General features: G+C 47.5%; 1 protein-coding gene across 2 annotated transcripts; it reads left to right on the forward strand.

Moving 5' to 3' along the window:
• Positions 1-3749: 3749 nt before the first annotated feature.
• On the forward strand, positions 3750-17296 carry TAGLN3 (transgelin 3). 2 transcript variants are annotated; one of them, XM_028504491.2, is made up of 5 exons: positions 3750-3965; positions 4334-4515; positions 5663-5837; positions 15399-15501; positions 16868-17296. In XM_028504491.2, the coding sequence occupies exons 2-5, from the start codon at positions 4336-4338 to the stop codon at positions 17007-17009; spliced, it is 600 nt and encodes a 199-aa protein (XP_028360292.1). In that variant the 5' UTR covers positions 3750-3965; positions 4334-4335; the 3' UTR covers positions 17010-17296. The 2 variants fall into 2 exon arrangements, with proteins under 2 accessions (XP_028360292.1, XP_035873975.1); XM_036018082.1 differs by lacking the exon at positions 3750-3965 and having other exon boundaries at positions 4142-4515.
• The last annotated feature ends 344 nt before the right edge of the window (positions 17297-17640 follow it).

Here is a 17640-nt window from a genome sequence, read left to right on the forward strand (position 1 = left end):
ATGTTTAGAGAATATACCTAGAAAAAGGCAGGCAGTGTTTTTTAACCAAATGTGTCCACAGTGGAAATAACTCTCAACTGGGCTCTCTCTTTTCTTGGGCTTCCAGGGTTTTGCTGACAGATACACTTTCTTTTACTGAAAAAAAGCTCAAATATCAGCTGTTCAGTGAAGCCTTTCCTGACTTCCTCCTCCTCTCTCTTTTCAAAAAAGTTCATTGGTGGGTCCTCTGTGCTCTCTCATAAAAAGCAAGCACTCTGTTCATACCTTTTTGATAGAACTTACTGCTTCAAGATGCTCAGGTCATATGCCAGCCTCCCTCTGCAGAGGCTTTGACGTCGTTTACCCCCGGGTGTCTCTGACCATGCTACATCGACCCCTTTTGCTGGCTTTTCCTCCCTACCCACCATGTAATGTCAATATTTCCTTTCCGTTCTGACCGTGGTACTTACTTATGCATATCAAGTGAACATACCCATGTTCTGGGTTTTAAGAGCTACATGCATGCAGATGATTCAAGTACATTCCTCCATCCCAGACTTTTCTCTGGAGTTCTAAGTACATAAAACCACTGCCTAACAAATGGGATGAATCCTGGGCCTCCCAAATGCAGTCAGGACAAACTTTGCTATTCTTCCCCCTTAATGCACCTCCTTCACCATGAGTCCCTTTACAATAAATGGTACCACCATTACCCCTGTATACAGGTCACACTTGTGAGTCATCTGACCTTCTTCCTTTCCTTCACCCAAATCAGAACTCATGGTTCTCTTTCCCTATGGAAAAAAATAATCTTTTCCATGATACATAAGTCTAGATTTCCAGGGAGGGAGGAAACCCTGATTCACCAAGTTTACCAACCAACGTCCAAGGCATAAATACTCTTCAAGCTACCACTCAGACGTCACTGAATACGAGGAGGCTGGGAAGGAGTGGCCAGTAGCATGTCATTACACAGGATATACATTATGTGAACTAAATCTAACAAGCTCGGGAAGCCTGTGTGATGGGCCTCACAAACTCAGAGACAGAGTGGTCCGAACATAAAAATTCCTAACTGAAAGTGGGGCTTGGGGGATAGACATGTCTTACACCTGTAGCTTCCTTGACAAAAGTCAATCTTGACCTTTGAAATTGTCTATTGTCTTTGTGCATCTAGGATGACATGCCTTTGAAATATCAGAGTTATACTCTTTTCCAGACCCAGATTTCCCTGCTTCGCTTTCTCCCACCTTCCTAATCTACCACCAGTGCGTTTCGTGGAGCCTTCCCTGTTTTCTCCTTTGATTGTAATGTACCAAACAAGCTGCAAAACTGCCGTTCTCCAGACCACTTTCTCAGTCCGCTGAGATTTTGCCTCCTGGTAATTTTTGTCAGTTGGGTTTAATTAACTCTTATAAAACTTTTTCTTAGGCTGGACATTCTTTCTTCAACAACTATATACAGACAATAAACGTAAATATCCTTAAAAACATAAGTAATATTAAAATGTAGCAAAATACATTAGAAAGTGATCTGTTTTGAGTTTCCGACTTTGGTTTGTAATATAATTTATTTAAGTATAAGTTTACACAATTTAATTCCTTATAATGGCTGAATTTAACAACTGGCCCTCAAAATTGCTGACAATTTAACCATGGGCACTTGCGACCACACCACTTTGTGATTTGGAGGCTGACTGACATTCTGGCCTAATTTTTCTTACTGTGTGTCTCTCCTCTGTAACCCTACACCTCGCTGATATTAGAACACTTTCACCCTAAACAAGCTGCCTTTGCCACAAACATTTCCTATCCCCTTTACCTCACCCATCCACCTGGCAAATACCTTGGTCCATTAACATGGTAAACGTGCTCATCTTTTAAGACTTAAAGTCATCTTATTTGTAGACCTCTTCCTAGCCCCTACCCCCTTCCTCTAGGTATAATTGTACCTTTGTACCTGGTGCATAGTTTTAGCTTGATACCTGCCTGACATTTATTGTTTACAAGTTTAACTTTGTTACTAAACCATGTTGCCATGTCTTATTCATTAAAAAAAAAAACACACTCAGCTATGTAGGCCCTTAAAAACATTGCTGAACTATGAGAATACTAGTAGGCACTCAGTAAATACAGGGCTGAGCCAATTTCCACGGTCACTCCTCCAGGGGATGGATCACACTTTGTTCTTTAACGACTTTTTGTGGATTTGTGAATACGTCTAACCTATTCCTTAATGGCAAAGACTGCCCTGCTCTTTGCCACTGTACTCCCTCCAGAACTTTGAGCTCAAGCACTCACTTAAATCGCCCAGTTATTTTGTTACAGTGGGGAGAAATCTTTGGGTACAAGAGATCTGCAAAGCAGAGTGTGAAAAAACATATAAGGAGAGGACAAATGTATATATTTTAAAATTGTTCCTATCTTGATTAAGAAGCCAATGTCTTCCTTAGAGCAATTCCAGCCACAGAGAAAGTGACATGCCTTCTGTCTGGGCCTCCCTCTCCTTGGTCTCAGGTTGGAATTGACCTTGTCGCTGCCACCCATGATGCAACTCCATGACTTTTAAGATTCTGCTGGCAATTTTCCTGCCCTTTCTCTAAGCTCCAAGTCTCTGGAGACAGCTCTGTTGTCCGTAGAGCTTCTCCAGCTGAGGGTTCCATGCAGCATCCAGACATGCATGAGTCAGCCCTTCTTGTGCTGTTTTCTAAGCTGGCTGTTCTCTTGAAGGCTCCTGATTTTCCCACAACCCTTTATTCTTGAGAGTCCCCTCTCCTAGGCCTTCCACTATTGACCACTAAGTCTTTTCTCAGACACACCGCCCACATGTGTACTAAGTAATTATATTTTCACTAGTCCAGGCTCCAGATGGCAGTAGATTTTTCTTAATACTTGTATTATTTGAGGAGTCATTTCCTGCATAGCTTCTAATCAATTTCCCACAGAAACAAAGATCGCCATGCCATGTTCTAGAATTGCTTTTTTGAAACAATTGATAAATTGTTTCAGAGGCAAGAATCATACTTTGTTCCTCTGGAGCACAGTCCTTGACACACAGTTAAGTGCTCAAAAACTGTTTGCTGAATGAATCAGAGAACAAACAGGTTTTTAGTGTTTCACGGTAAGTACCCAGAGACAGACAAAACCAGTAAGACTCAATCCTCACCCTCAGTCTCAGAAGACAAACAGCCAAACCCTTAGTTATAAAAACTTCAGGTCAACATAAATCTGATTTCTCCTGAGGTCTTGTTTGCTAATATCAAACACTCAGTTACCATTGACAGTATATCAGTTGTCCTTTACCGTTCCTTAATTAAAATAAACAAAATCTTTACACTGTATCCAAATCTTTTATTCCAAGAGTTCTTAGCATATTAAACTCTTTTTAATTTATGAAACATACTTTCACTGCCTCTCTATTAAAAACAGCATTAAAAAGCTACATTCCTTGAATAAGTCAAACTGAGGCATGAGTTTCCCACCAGGATGGAAGTTTCCAGATGAAATCTGGCTGGCAGCAGAATAAGTTAATGGTTGCAGCTCTCAGTCCCTCCTGTCCTGTCCTGCCAGACAGCTGTTCCCTCAGGGCAGGGGGGAAGTGGCTTGGCAACTCCTGACAGATGGACAGCTGACTGAATGGACCCTCTCCCAGGCCCCAAGCCCTGTGCAGTGTGCGCTGGCCTCGGATACCACGGGCAGCCTCCCCCAGAGGAGGGAAGTGAATTGTGCAGCTGAGAAAGAAGCTCTCAGCGGGAGGGAGGCGGCGGGCTTGACTGACACATGAGAGGGCTGGCTTTTTGGAGGGCTCTTAGCAACGACCCTGGTGTGACCCTCCTGAGCTAGGAGAAAATCGAATCAGTGCATCATTCTTTCAAACGCCATGCAGCAGCAGCGGCTGCACGTCAAGGCAGCCTTCCCCTCTGCCTGTTAATTATCGGCTCTTTTGCATCTCAGGGTTCCTGCCTTTGCAAAGTGCTACTAGAGGGGGTAAGAAACGACCACTCAGCCCCCTTACTTCCCCGGGGTGAATCCTCCTTTGTGATTGTGAGTCCTTGTGCATCATCTCATCTGGTTGATAGGCGGGACCAAGAGGCAGATTCCAGACACTCCCCACCCTCACCCCCCAAACCCGCAGGGGCTTTATTCTAGAGTCACTGGTGCGTGGCTGCGCTTTTCTTTTCTGTTTGTAGGTGAAACCCCAGTGGCTTCATTGGCTCCTTGATTTAAACCACGCCCGGCTTTCTGCCCGCTTTGCTGCTGCTGGGCCAGGCGGCCCAGCCACATCCCAGCCCCGCGCGCAGGGAGCCCTGGCTGCTATTGTGTGGATGCCGCGCGTGTCCTCTCTTCTCTTGCAGAGATGGCTAACCGGGGCCCAAGCTACGGCTTAAGCCGAGAGGTGCAGGAGAAGATTGAGCAGAAGTATGACGCTGACCTGGAGAACAAGCTGGTGGACTGGATCATCCTGCAGTGCGCTGAGGACATAGAGCACCCGCCGCCCGGCCGGGCCCATTTTCAGCAATGGTTAATGGACGGGACGGTAAGGACTGCGAAATCGGTGGGCAGGGAAACCCTCCAGGGCCTTCTCTTTCCAGGTGAGGCTGCCAGAGGAGCTGCTGCTGCCCGCTGTGTGTCCCCTGGGGAGGAAAAGGGAAAGCTTCTATTTCTCCGGGGTTGGAAGATCAGAGCTCCCTGCACAATTCCCTAGCTAGCTCAGAGGATTCTCCACCCATCCAACATCGCAGCTTCCTTCTGAGCTGTTGGCAGATCCTAAGCCCTTTTGCTCTTTCCAGTGAGAATCGAGATAAGCATTTCCTTGAGATCTCTTCAGGCTTTTTGGTGCATCAGCTCATCTGGGGCCATTCTTTTCTCAAGGGAATGGGTAGGTTACACAGTAAAACAAAGCAGGGGGGGCCGGGACTAACCACTTCCCTTCCCAGAGCCATGCTCCCTGGGGGTGCTCCGCGTCTGTCTGTTGAATGGACGCGTTCTCGAGAAACTGAAGGGAATCCTTGTTTGATAACTGCTTTTCTCGGCAGAAGCTCCTGTGTGCTTGGGAATTGGGGAGCACAGGCGCTGCTGATTCAAACAAGCCCATCTTTTTCCTTCAGGGAGCCATGAACTGTTGTTAGTTACATAACTGCTTTCCCACGCTTCTGCTGGGGTGCCGAGCCCTTGGGTTATAGGTATCTGGGAGGAGAGTGCCCAGTGCAGTTGGTGCACACACATCGTTCACACATATGGGATGAGTTACTGCAGCCTGACTGAGATCCACCTTTTGATAGAGGAAATAGTATGAGACTGTACCCTCTGACTACCCTGGGCACCACCACTAGCTCATCCCTGCGCTGAAGTCTGGAATCGTGGCCCCGTTCCCCTGCATCGTCCCTGTCTGTAAACAGTCTTACCCTCGCCCAGGAAAAGGAAGGGAGGAGCAAGGGCGGAAGGGGATTCCTGGGCTCCTGGACACCCTGTCAGCAGCGGCCCCAGGAATAAGATTGCCTGGGTCTTTGAGGTTTGGTGTGGGAGCCTGGCTGCCCAGCCCAGGGCCCATGGCTTCCTGGGCCCAAGACTTGCTTGTGCCCAAACCTGGCAGCTGTGCCCTGTGGGGGTTAGAATTCACTTCGCATTAGTGACGGGTAAATGTGAAGGAAAAATTGATGGTGTTCCTCCTTTTCTCCCTTCAGGTCCTGTGCAAGCTGATAAACAGTTTATACCCCCCTGGACAAGAGCCCATTGCCAAGATCTCAGAGTCCAAGATGGCTTTTAAGCAGATGGAGCAAATCTCCCAGTTCCTGAAGGCCGCGGAGACCTATGGTGTCAGGACCACTGACATTTTTCAGACAGTGGATTTATGGGAAGGTAAACAGCCCTGTTCCTTTGGGGATCGTTCTCCCCTTCCCCTCCCTTTGCCCAGCTCTTTGTGAAACCTGCTCATGATGTTCTTCCCTGGGCCAGTGAGTTCATATGTGTGTGTTTGTGTGTGTGTGTTGGGGCGGGGGCAGTGGTTATGAGCTGTAACAGCACCCAGGGGTGCTGTTAGCCTCCCGGTTATGATATTCTATTGAAAGGTGTATCCTCCTCCAAGGGAATGTCCACCCCAGGACACAGCAGGAAGCTCAGCAAACTAAGGAATAAACAGAGAGGAAGCTAAAATGGTTACACAGCTGCCTCCCACCCTGCACTCTTTCTGAACAAATGATAGCGACTGAAAGGCAGTGGGGGTGGGGCAGTGTTTCTGACTCACTAGCAGTGGGGCTCATAGATAAAGCCACCTGGTGCAATTTTGTCACTCAATCTGAGAAATAAATAACACCTCAGCCGTTTATTAAACTATTATCTGGGATCTCGGTGACTATACCTTCCAGATATGTATTTTCACAGAGAGTGTGACAGATGATTTCTTCTTTTACATTTGTGAATTCACTTGATTGGGAAATCTTAAGAGGCATAAAAATCAAATCACATTTCTGCACATATTTAACATGCAACTATCAGGAGAAATGACGTGAATGGGACACTGCCAGAGACTTTGGGACCTGTGATCACAGTGTTTACTGTGCCCCTGAGCCCAGACGTAGGCGCGTGCCCGTGCAGCTGACTGCTCAGGCCCAGGGAGCAGTCAGGGAGCCCAGGGAGGTGCAGGCCAGTCTGAGCAGGGCTTCCACGTTGACTCTGCTCTCTCAAGCTCATTGTCTCTGGCCCTCGTCAGTGGCCCAACCAATAGGATACTCAGGGCAGTGACTCAAATGGTTCTGCTGATAGTGAGAATGAGGTCAACTTTCCTGTGGTCGATAGACAGTGAGATTTTAAGGGACATTCAGATGATGGGTAAAATAGATTTCTAAGAGGACCATTCTATCAAGCAACTTATAAAGGAATGATTGCGTTCCTAATCTTCACACCCCGCCTTGTGTCAGGCAGAGAGCTGGCATTTCCTGTCCCCTCACAGAGATGCCTATCAGTTTGCCATTCCTTAAAAACTCATTGAGCCAGGCCTTTAGGCCCGGCCAGTGAATTCATGGGCACTTGCCTCTGAATCACCATGGAATATCACAGTTGATACTTTTCATTTTAGATCAAAATTATGATGATTGTCCTCAGCTAGTAAAGATAGCTACTGCTTATTGATAGTCTTCTGTGTGCTAGGCAGAGCTCAAGTGCTTTACTACACATTGCCAGTCACTTCTCCTACAGTTCCATGAAATGTTATTAATTTGCCCATTTGCAAGACAAAATTGAATCTTGCCCATGATTCCATGGTTACACCAAATGGCTGGCTAATCAACAGCAGAGCCAGGACTCAAACCCAGCTTCTCCGATGCTAAAACGCAATGCCTTAACTAGTCTGCCTTGCCACACTTTGGCCAGGAGGCTGCTGCCTTCACCTATACTCTGAGCACACTGTTGAGTCATGATGTGACTGGTGAGGCTGAAGAGGAGGAGGATGAGTCAGGGTTGCGAGCGACAAAAGGCTGTAGCCCCTGAACCAACTAGGGATTTGTGTAAATGGAGGGGATTCATGAGGCCCCCTAGGACAGGAAGTGTAAGAGGTTGAAGAGCCTGGGAGGTGTGTGAGAGGTGTGGATCCCCAGGGTGCTTTTCTCTCTTTCAATTACTGAGGACATGTTTTGCTCACCTTTGCCCCCTTTCCAAAGACTGTACAGATGAACTTTGCACCCAGGAGGTGCCGACAGTGAGTGCGGAGGGATACCTGCTCTGTGTCCCTGATAGAGCAGGTAGAGGTCTACAGCGCCTGGCCAGTCCTGTGTGTTAGATGCCCCATAGGGAAGAGAGAGGTTGAAGGGCATGAGATAGGGCAGTGGACAGGTGGACTCCAGGACGGGTTAATGTTCCTAGAAAAAATAAACAAGGCAGATACCGAGGGGTCTCACCCACAGGGCAGAAGAATGGGGCTTTAAAGGAACTAAAGGAGGATACTGCCCCAAGGGTGCTGTGGCTGACCTGCCACCGTAAGCCATGCAGTAGGAAAGGATAGCTGGCCATAGGAAAGCAGATGCTTAGGAGTGTCCAGAGGTCTTCTAGAGGCCCCAGGGCCTGGATGCTCTCTCCATGGAGGGGCAACTGAGGACTGAAGTTCAGGAAGATCATTCCAAGTGTCAGAGGGGACAATTGACATCTCCCAGGATCACTGTCTGAAGTACAGGCCAGGCCGATTGCTATGCAGTGGAGTGAGAGATGGGAAGATGGGTTGCTTTCAGCAGAGAAAGGGTGTTTGAGGGCAGTGGCCTTAGCAAGCCCAGTGGTAAGACCCACAGTACACCATATGGACTGAGCAACAGAGGCTGGGTCCCTTCTGCAAGAGGTGGTTGTCCTCCAGAGTTTGGGAATGAGTATGCTGGCATCCAAGGGGGGCTGCAAGGCACGGTTAGTGTGTGGCCTGTGTGCATGAGCATGTACGTGTTTGTATACAGAGCTATTGGGCTAGCCATTTGCTTATCTTAGTGCCACATGCTCCCTACAGTTCTGCACCCTGACGGTGATTTTCAGTGTACTCATATTCACTCCTGATTCTGTGCATGTGGCTGTGGCTCCGGCTCCTGCAGGCCCAGCCTTCCTTGCCTGAGTACCTCTCTTCGTCCTCCCCAGGCAGCTTTCCCTCCTGCCTGGCTTCTTTCCAAGAAGGGCTCTGCTTGCCTGAGGCTGCCCAGTGACTCTGCTGCCACTATGTCACAAACACATAAAGCTGCAGGAGCCCAGGCTTGCCAAATGCCTTCTTTTTTAGGCTTTGGTTATCCGGACAGGGACAGGTGCCAGATGTACCCACTATCCTGAAAACCCTTTTAGATGCAATGTGAAGTGTTGGAATGGAATAGGGGCAACCTGCATGAAAAATTCAGGGCTTTAAAAAGGAGCCCAGTGCTGAATGGTCCAGAAAACAGCCCAACCACAGGGGCATTATAGACGAGATTACTGAAGTTCCTCTGGGAGGAAGCTGGTGATGCGTAAGAAGTTGAGGTGCTTAGAGCAACTCGAGCGGACTGGGCAAGTCTCTCTGGGACGAGAGAAGGTGAATGCCTGACTGGTAACTTTCAGATTTGCTCTGGGGGCACCAGAAAGGGCAGGGCTGGGGCTGGGGTAGAGTTGTCTCAGCTGTCTGTGACCCAGAGGAGAGCGAACTGGAGGTTAGATGCCAGTACCTTTGGAGGCGAAGGGGGAAGGAGAGAAAGGTAAGAGTAAGAAAAGGAGGGGTGTGTGTGTGTGGTGCAAAGAGAGAGAACACGTGAGAGCTAGTGAGTATGCTGGTCAGACAGACCCAAAGAACACTTATCCTAGAAGGTAGTCAAGTGCAGACACTTGAGTGAGGAATTAGACTGCATGGTTCAAACCTCTGCCCTACCACACACCAGTCAACTCCTCTACACTTAGATTTTCTCAGCTGTAAGATGGGAATAATCGTATCTCTTTCACAGGGTTGATGTGGGCAATGAGTGAGACAAAGCATGAGAAGTGTTTAGCATAGTGCCTGGTAGTAATTGAGTATAATAAATGAAAACATTGCTGCTGTAATTAGCCTGGCCTTTGTTTTAAGACAAATACAAAACAAGGGTACAAGAGCAAGGCTGGAAAGGCCCCCATTCTGTCTGACGACAAATGGATTTCATTAACACTTTCACACAGAAGCTGGTAGGATTGCCTGGATGACCTTTGCCTTCACTTTGTGTGACATTCTGGAGGGACAGACTTTACAGGTTACCTTACTGACTTTTTTCGCACTTCCTGGTCATCACCCTCTTGATGTCTTTCCCCAATTCCAGACCCAGAAGATCTTGGTACAGTGGGAAGAGCGTGAGTTTGGGAGCCAGGAAGACAGCTTGAAACTCTTCCTTGGCTACATCTACTGTGTGAACTTGTTTAAGCTACTTAGCCTCTCAGAGCCTCAGCTCCCTTCTCTGTAAAGAGGTCTAGCACCTCCTTCAGAGGGTCCTTGTAAGGTTTAAATGTGTAAAATGCCTAAGAGGTACCTAATAAATTCCGGCTTATTTCCCCTACTATAAGTTCACCAGCAATTAACTTTTTGGGTTTCTTCGCACAACTCTGTGGCGAGCATGACACATGTAGAATTCTAGAATGTCAGAGCAGGCAAGACTCAAAGATCAGTCAAATCTCATTACTCTTCTCGGTGATTCTACTGACGACGATCCTGGCCTCGTGGTTTCATCGTGCCTCCCTGTCCCCCGCTCCCGATGACTGGGTGTCAGGGAGGAGGTGTGGATTCGCATCCCGGCAGAGTGCCTGGAACGTCCAAATATATTCTCCGGGGAGGTGTCACTGCACGTGTCATTCCTCAACAGCAAAGCAATGAGACATTTCTCCCAGTCTGAGAGATATTTTGGGATCTTGTGAGGTACCTGTAGTGACTCGAGACATCACAGAAGCCTCCTGTTTGAAGCCTCCTTTTCTAGCTAAAAAGCCTTCATAGCATTTATTCCAAGTGCTGCCCACAACTGTGTTTGGCTGGTTTGCCCTGCAGCATGGGTTCTCAAAATCCAGCATACATTAGATCACCTTATTAAAACACAGATTGCTGGGCCCAAGCCCCAGAGTTTCTGAGGTATTACGTGTGTGGCAGGGCCTAGGAATTTGCATTTCTTACCAATTCATAGGCGATGCTGGTTCTGCTGTCTGAGAACCCTACTTTGAGAACCACTGTCCTAGAGAGTTTCTCCAGGGAGACAAGCAACAAAAATTCATAAAACCCACGGTGCAAGCTGAACCTATGCTCTGACATTGACTAAAGCAATGTTTCCTCTACTTTGAATAGAGAACTGGGGGTTATGTCTAAGTTATTACTCAGGGAAATAAGAAATGGTTCCTTCATCCACCGATTGCTTTCTCTGTAAGTCCCAGAAAGATGAAAAAGCCAGTAATCCAGTGGCAGGAAAGATGAGTCAAAGTGGATATAAGAGGGAGGACGCTCGGGAGCAGAGTTTTGACCATAAGACTCATTTGTAGAATTGAAGCAGAGTGTCCAGCCTGACTTTCCCCACCAATATGATGTTTCTTAGGTGCTTCCCCCGCTTTTTTTTCACTGATCTGTTTATTTTTTCTTTTCAAAGACATGCATACGCTGCCATGAAAATAATTTTTAAAATTGAAGAGAACAAAATCTTTGTTCTAGTATCTTTAGGGTCATAGACCTCAAGCTGTATGGGCACTGAGGACCCCTGGGTGGGGACAGGGGCCCTTGCAGTGCAGTGCCCTTGGCCCCACGGCCCATGGTTGTCACTCATCCACTTGGTGTATAAGACCACACTGGGAGAAACATTGCTTTGTGATGCTGCAGGGACAGGGGACACTCTGTTGCCAAGTAAAAGTTTCTGCTGCTACCTGAGACTCTCTGAAAAGGTTTGCTGGTGAGATAGGGAACCTACTGTGCCACCATATATATATGTTTTTTAAACTTCAAGTTCTGATATTAGCTTCCCCTGTGATAGGGGGCTAGGAGGTTCCAGGCCTGATTAAAACTCCAAGCTGTTAGTATACATTTGGCCTCTCCGCTTTCCCATGTTACTACCCTTCTTATGGCCAGAGGTCTCATTATTTTTATTTTGGAAAGAACATTCATGCTTCAGGATATTTTTTAAATTTTATTTATTTATTTATCCTCACCCAAGGACATGCTTGTTGATTTTAGAGAGCGAAGGGAGGAAAAGAAACATCAATCATTTGCCTCTTGAACACGCCCCAGCCAGGGATGAAACCTTCAACCCAGGCATGTGCCCGGGATGGGAATCAAACCCTTGTCCTTTTGGTTTGTAGGACCATGCTCCAACCAATTGTGCCACACCTGGTCAGGGCTCATTTTTTAGATCAACACCAGGACTCGGTCTCATTTCTGCTCTTGAGCATCTAGAAAATTCCCGGCACCTTGTTGGTGCTTCTTTTAAGACTATTCTCTTTTTTTCTTGGAAGAATAGCCTTGATCAGTGGTTTTCAAGCTATCTTACCAAAGAATCTAGGGGTAGCTTTCAGGGTGCAAAGAGATTCCACGCTACCAGGCCTCTGAGCTGGCTCACCGCTTGGACAAGGGCCCGTCTAATTATTGATTTTATTACTTGACTTTGCAGAAGATATCTCTGAAGGAAGGAGTTATTGCTTAACGAATATTGTTTAGCAGTTACCACATGCCAGACATTTTGATTTTTTAAGAGATTGAAAACCAAAGGACTGGAGCAGCGCTCCTCTCTCCAATCTGGCTGCATCAGAATCATCTCAGGAGACTGTCCCAGAATCGGAATTTCTGATGATCAGCCTAGTTTGCAAGTCAGCAGGTGAAACCCATATTTCTCAAACTTGCCTGACTCACCTTATTAAAAATATAAACTCTCAGGCCCCACCCCAAGCCTGTCAAATGGGCCTCTCCAGGGACCGGCCTCAATTTCACATGTTTACAGAGATCCCCTGTGCCAACCCACAGATGATCTAAGAAGCTCGGGAAGCCCTGCCCAGAAGCAGGCTTTGCTCTGGGCAGAAGGTATGTTTGGTGGCGACACAGAGGTTTATCTCCTGTTGCCTCTACCCTGCACACTTTGCAGATGTTGTTTCGCCTCCCTGCTCCACTAGTCATTTAGATTTGTGACCCTCATTTGCAGGAAACAGCCTCCACTAACAGCCCTTTTCCACCGGCGCACTTGACCTGGGCTTCTGAACTGGCAGAAGTGAGGCTGGACAGAGGCCATCTTGCCATTTTGCCCGCCCAAGAGTGCTGGAGTTCTGCACAGGAGCGTCTGTTAGAAAACTGACCAGACGTGGCAAGAAAAGTTAGACGTGAATTAGTTACAGTCGCAGGTTTCTATTCATTACATTATTTAGAGTCTTGACAATAATGAACTTGAGCTACACACAGATGGAGGACTCACTGCTTTTTCTTGCTTTAATCTTATTTGAATTGAGACCTGGAGAAAATATTTCAGACAAAAACACTCAAAGACTTAACTGCCTTTTGGGGTTGGTGCCCTTGATCTCATGGGGCCCAAGACTGTGGCCCAGTCTCCTCCTGCTGGTGAGTTCCCTCTGGCCAGGCCCTGAAGCAGCCACTGCCCTCCCATCAGATCTCCCCCGCATCACCGAGGCAGGTACCTCAGCCAGCCTGCCATGGGGACCCGTGTAGGGTGGACTTTGTGGGCTTTATTTTCAGACACCAGAGCTAGACCCAGGCCCTGGTTTACTTGTTGGGTTACTCTGGGCATGACAATTAATCACCCTGAATCAGTTTTTCTATCCACACATTGGGAGGAATAACATCAGTTCTATGGGGCCGATGCCACGTATAATGAAGTGTCTGGACTATGCTTTATATCAAATCTTTTGCCTTGGGAACTGTCTTAAGGGAAACCTTTCCATATTGCTCCTGTCTAGTGCCTCCTTCCCTTTTGCCCCAATCATGTAATTGCTTCCTTTTCTCTGGGATGAGGGTGGGTGATATTTATAGTTCTAGGATCCTGGATCTCCCGTTTGCCCCTAACTTCATTCCCTCCATCCTTTATGAGTTCATACAGTAGATACATCAGCCAGTTACTTGGGAAGGAGGCTGGGTCTATGGTTCCCAGAACTAGCTTCTGCACACACGGCTCCAGGGGAGTGTCTGGCTGAGTTGCTAGGCTGTCGGGCTCCACAAATTCCCAGAACCTGGACATACCAGACCCACTCTTTCCGGCCATCAGAAACCTCTCTGGTGTGCTCCTTATCCAGGTGGACATGAGTGATATACCCTAACCTTCCTAAGCCTCCCTGTGCTTAATCATTTTGCTGGGCTCTCTTTAACAACTCACGACTTAAGAGCAAACCCTCTCTCTCTCTTCCCAGAGTGATCTTTCAGAAGGTCATCACTACAGTTATGTTTTCTTAGAAAAGTATCCAAGTATTCTGTTACTCAATGACAATTACAGAAATGTTTTTCATCTGCAGTAGAGGCAAATCATTCTAATAATCACCCCTGTTTCTTCTGTCTCAATTCTCAGTATTCCTTGTGCCCTCCTCCTCTCATCTGCTGCCCGAGTCTCCATTCTCCACCACCCCAGCTGTCCCTTGAGTCTGGGGGTCTCTCCAAGGAAAGCCTTTTATCCCCGGATCCATTTACCAGTCCCGCAGGGCTTCAGGATCCAGGAAATCGCCCCGTGGTTAATGGGGTGGAGGAGAGAGGCAAGGGAAGAAGAATCTGCTGTCTCTCTCATTTCTGAATAAATGGACATCCTGAACTCGACTTCCTCTGTGAGCCCTAATTGCTTATTTTATTAGAGTTATATTCTATTCTCACTTTCCCTCTGCCTTTCCCCCATAATTCTGTATTTCTCAGTGACTGAGCTGCAGCAGCTGGGCTAGAGAGACCATCAATGGTTCACTCAGTCTAAAAAGTGCACCTTAATATTTGTCTTTAACTTTCCCAGCTCCCCACCAGGCTGATGCTGCCTTCCTCTCTTACGTCGAACTTTTAGCTTTTGTGCTCCATGCTTGGCTCACATGGACCTTGGATCTAGTTCTTAACTGCAGGGCTAACCACACAATAGCAGCTTCCTTAGTCCAGGAAGTGTCAGTCAACAGGAAGGGAGGAATGGAGAGAAGATGGGAGAAGTAGGCAGGCCTGGAGGGTCCAATTGCCTTCTCTGTGGGTTGAGGGGTGACTGGGCTCCTCAGATTAACGGTGCTTCTCCTCCCATAGGCACACCTCTCTCTCTCTTCCCCGTCCACCTCATGCACGCATGCCCGCCAGTTATTTATTGTCTCCATTAACTCCTTCAAGCAGCAGAAAATAAAGGGCCTATCATTTGTGTCACACTGAGTGCTTTCTGTGTTGATTTGTTTTCTTCATTTGCCGGGCCTCCAGCCCAAATAGCCATGTGAATACTCAATTTGATGCACATGGGTGATTTTAGACCCTTTTAACCCAGATAAAGTGAAAGAGAGAAGCCACCTGGGGTTTGGTGCAGTTAATCCATCCAACCAGTTTCTTTCCAGTCTCCTTTTCTCTTTCCCATCCTGAGCAAAATCCTCTTCTGCAGTGTCCCATGCCAGCCTCGCCACAGGACTTCTTCTTACTACAACCTGCAGAACCCACCGAGCCCAGGGCCTCTGCTGGGGGCAGGGACCAACCTAGATCTGAGCTAGATCTGAGAGTGTTTGGAATGTTTTATTCATGCAGCGACTCTGAATGGATTAGAAACTGGTTCTTTGGCTTGCATCATAGAGAAAAGGATGAGCCAGGTGATGTTTTGCTCCTTTCTGAGAGGTTTGGCTGCGGTTGTCTTCAGGCCACTTTGAGAAGTATCTGATACCCCTCTCCCCTGAGTGTGATCGCCTGCAGCTTCCTGTCAGAACTTCCTTCCCGATGGTCCAGCCCCATCTGTCCAAATTCCTTGGCCCTGACACATGTTTAGCTTTAATCTCTTGGTTGATCTCCAGGGAAGGACATGGCAGCTGTGCAGAGGACCCTGATGGCTCTAGGCAGTGTTGCGGTCACCAAGGATGACGGCTGCTACCGGGGAGAGCCGTCCTGGTTTCACAGGTAAAATGCCTTCTCAGCCCTGCTGGAGCAGACAACAGCTTTAGCAAAAGTGAGCATCTGAAGCCTTGTAGCTCCCAGAGGCTATTTCCACACAAAATCCCTCAGGACAAGCACTGCTGGCCCCACAGCTGAGTGCCCCAGAGCAAGGACAGACCGAGGCTGACACCCACATCCCACCCAGGGCAAAACGGTCGGGCCTTTGCTGCCAGATACTCAGATCCTTCAGCTCTGCCCAGGCTCTGTTTGTCCTGAGACTGAATTACTTTTCTCAGAGGTGGCTTGATTAGAGCTTGGTTTTATCATAACCCAGGCAGCCCTGAGTCAGTCAGTCTGTCTATCTACCCATCCACATAATGGAGGAAAAATATGTCCTAGTTGCCTGAGACAGTGGTTAAAGCTGTTGTCATGGAATATTTATTAGTAGCACTTTCTTTCACTCTCAGAAGTGGCCTGGTCTGGCTAATAAATCATATGTTCATGTCAGTGAAAGGTGTTTTCCTAAGATTTGTTTTGTTGTTTTTTCAGTGGCTAGGGTGAGCAAGGGAGCTTAAACTCAACCCAGCGACTCAGTGGGGGATGGAGAGAAAAGAGCATGTTGTACCAGATAACCGACTCTTCCTTTCCCCAGCCCCTTCTTCTTCTTGGCAGTTGTAGAAATGTGCAAGTCTGTGTCTTTTAGAAGAACCTGGTCTTGAAAACCTCCTAGATGCTGGCCAGTTGAAATCCCAGTTTTAGTCCTAACTTTATTAATGATGCACCATGGTCTCTATGACCTGCCCCCCCCACCCCACCTAAAATTATTTACTATCTGGTTCTTTACTGAAGTTTGCTGACTTCTTGTCTCAAGTAAGAAATTTCCCCTTTATAACTCCTAGGTCCTTCAGCTCTAAAATGGAACATGAACCCTTGGCCCTTACAGGGAAGGGTGGAATGGGATTAATGACATGCTTTGTAATAAGAGCTGATTTTAATTTTCGAAAGGGTTTGAAGTATCTGAGAGAGAGTGAGACAGGAAAGCTGAGCATGAAGTCCCCAGAGAGGCAGCTACTGACCTTTGCTGGAAAGTCTAGAAAACCATCTGGACTTCTAAGGAGCAGGAACTCATGCTTCATAGTAGGGATTGTTCGGGGTAGGGCCCCTGCTCAGCGTAGCAACAGGGCTCAGGGTAAGTCCATGGTTAAGAGTAGCGCGGTAGTTCGTTCCCAGACATGGAGCGTAGGATAGGGCCTGCTCTTCTGTCTGGTGACCCGCTCCCCTTCCCCCCACCCCGCCCCACATACACACACTAACGCCTGTATAACTGCATATCTTGGGAAGGGTTTGAACACTGTCAGATGACATTATTCCATCTTACTTCCTCTGCCAGGAAAGCCCAGCAGAATCGAAGAGGATTTTCAGAGGAGCAGCTTCGCCAGGGACAGAATGTGATAGGCTTGCAGATGGGCAGCAACAAGGGCGCCTCCCAGGCGGGCATGACCGGGTACGGGATGCCCAGGCAGATCTTGTAAGACCACAGTCTCTAAGACAAAGAAATAGTTAGTCACCTTCTGACCTTTCTCAAAGCCTCCTGTCCCTGGTTTTTGCAAGTGCTGCATTTCTGCTGAGAATCCGCGTTGCCTACCGCTGCCACCTTGTGTTCATTTAGAACTATGCAAAGACTCCGCTTCCTCCTCCTCGGCTCCTCCTTGGCCCTCAAGTCTCCGTTCGTCTGATTATTTATTTATTTATTTGCCAACAATTTCCCTCCTCCACTTACAGAACACACCGAATAAACGGATTAGTCTTGTGTCTTAAAGTGTAAAGTTCATTTTTTGTCTCAGAGACTTTGCAGGCAGGGCCGATTTCTATTTCATTCAAGGGGCTAGCAAGATGGAATCAAGCTGTTAGCTGTAGCTGTGAAAATAGAGGTTAGCTTTGAGGAAGTCCTTACAAGCTTGTAATGTTTATCTCTGCAATTGTCCTAGAAAGTTTAGAAATAGTGGTGCCCGCTCTGACAGCTGCCATAAGTTCAAGAATAAGGTCTTTGACCCCTACATGTTTTGCGGGTACCTACCTTGTGCTTACTAGACTTTGCATGGCATACAGGAAGGAGCGAGCCAAAGCCTGGCCCTTAAGGCACTCTCTGTAGATGCCCAGGAA

This window comes from Phyllostomus discolor, chromosome 2 (genome assembly GCF_004126475.2).
Source record: "Phyllostomus discolor isolate MPI-MPIP mPhyDis1 chromosome 2, mPhyDis1.pri.v3, whole genome shotgun sequence".
NCBI lineage: Eukaryota > Metazoa > Chordata > Mammalia > Chiroptera > Phyllostomidae > Phyllostomus > Phyllostomus discolor.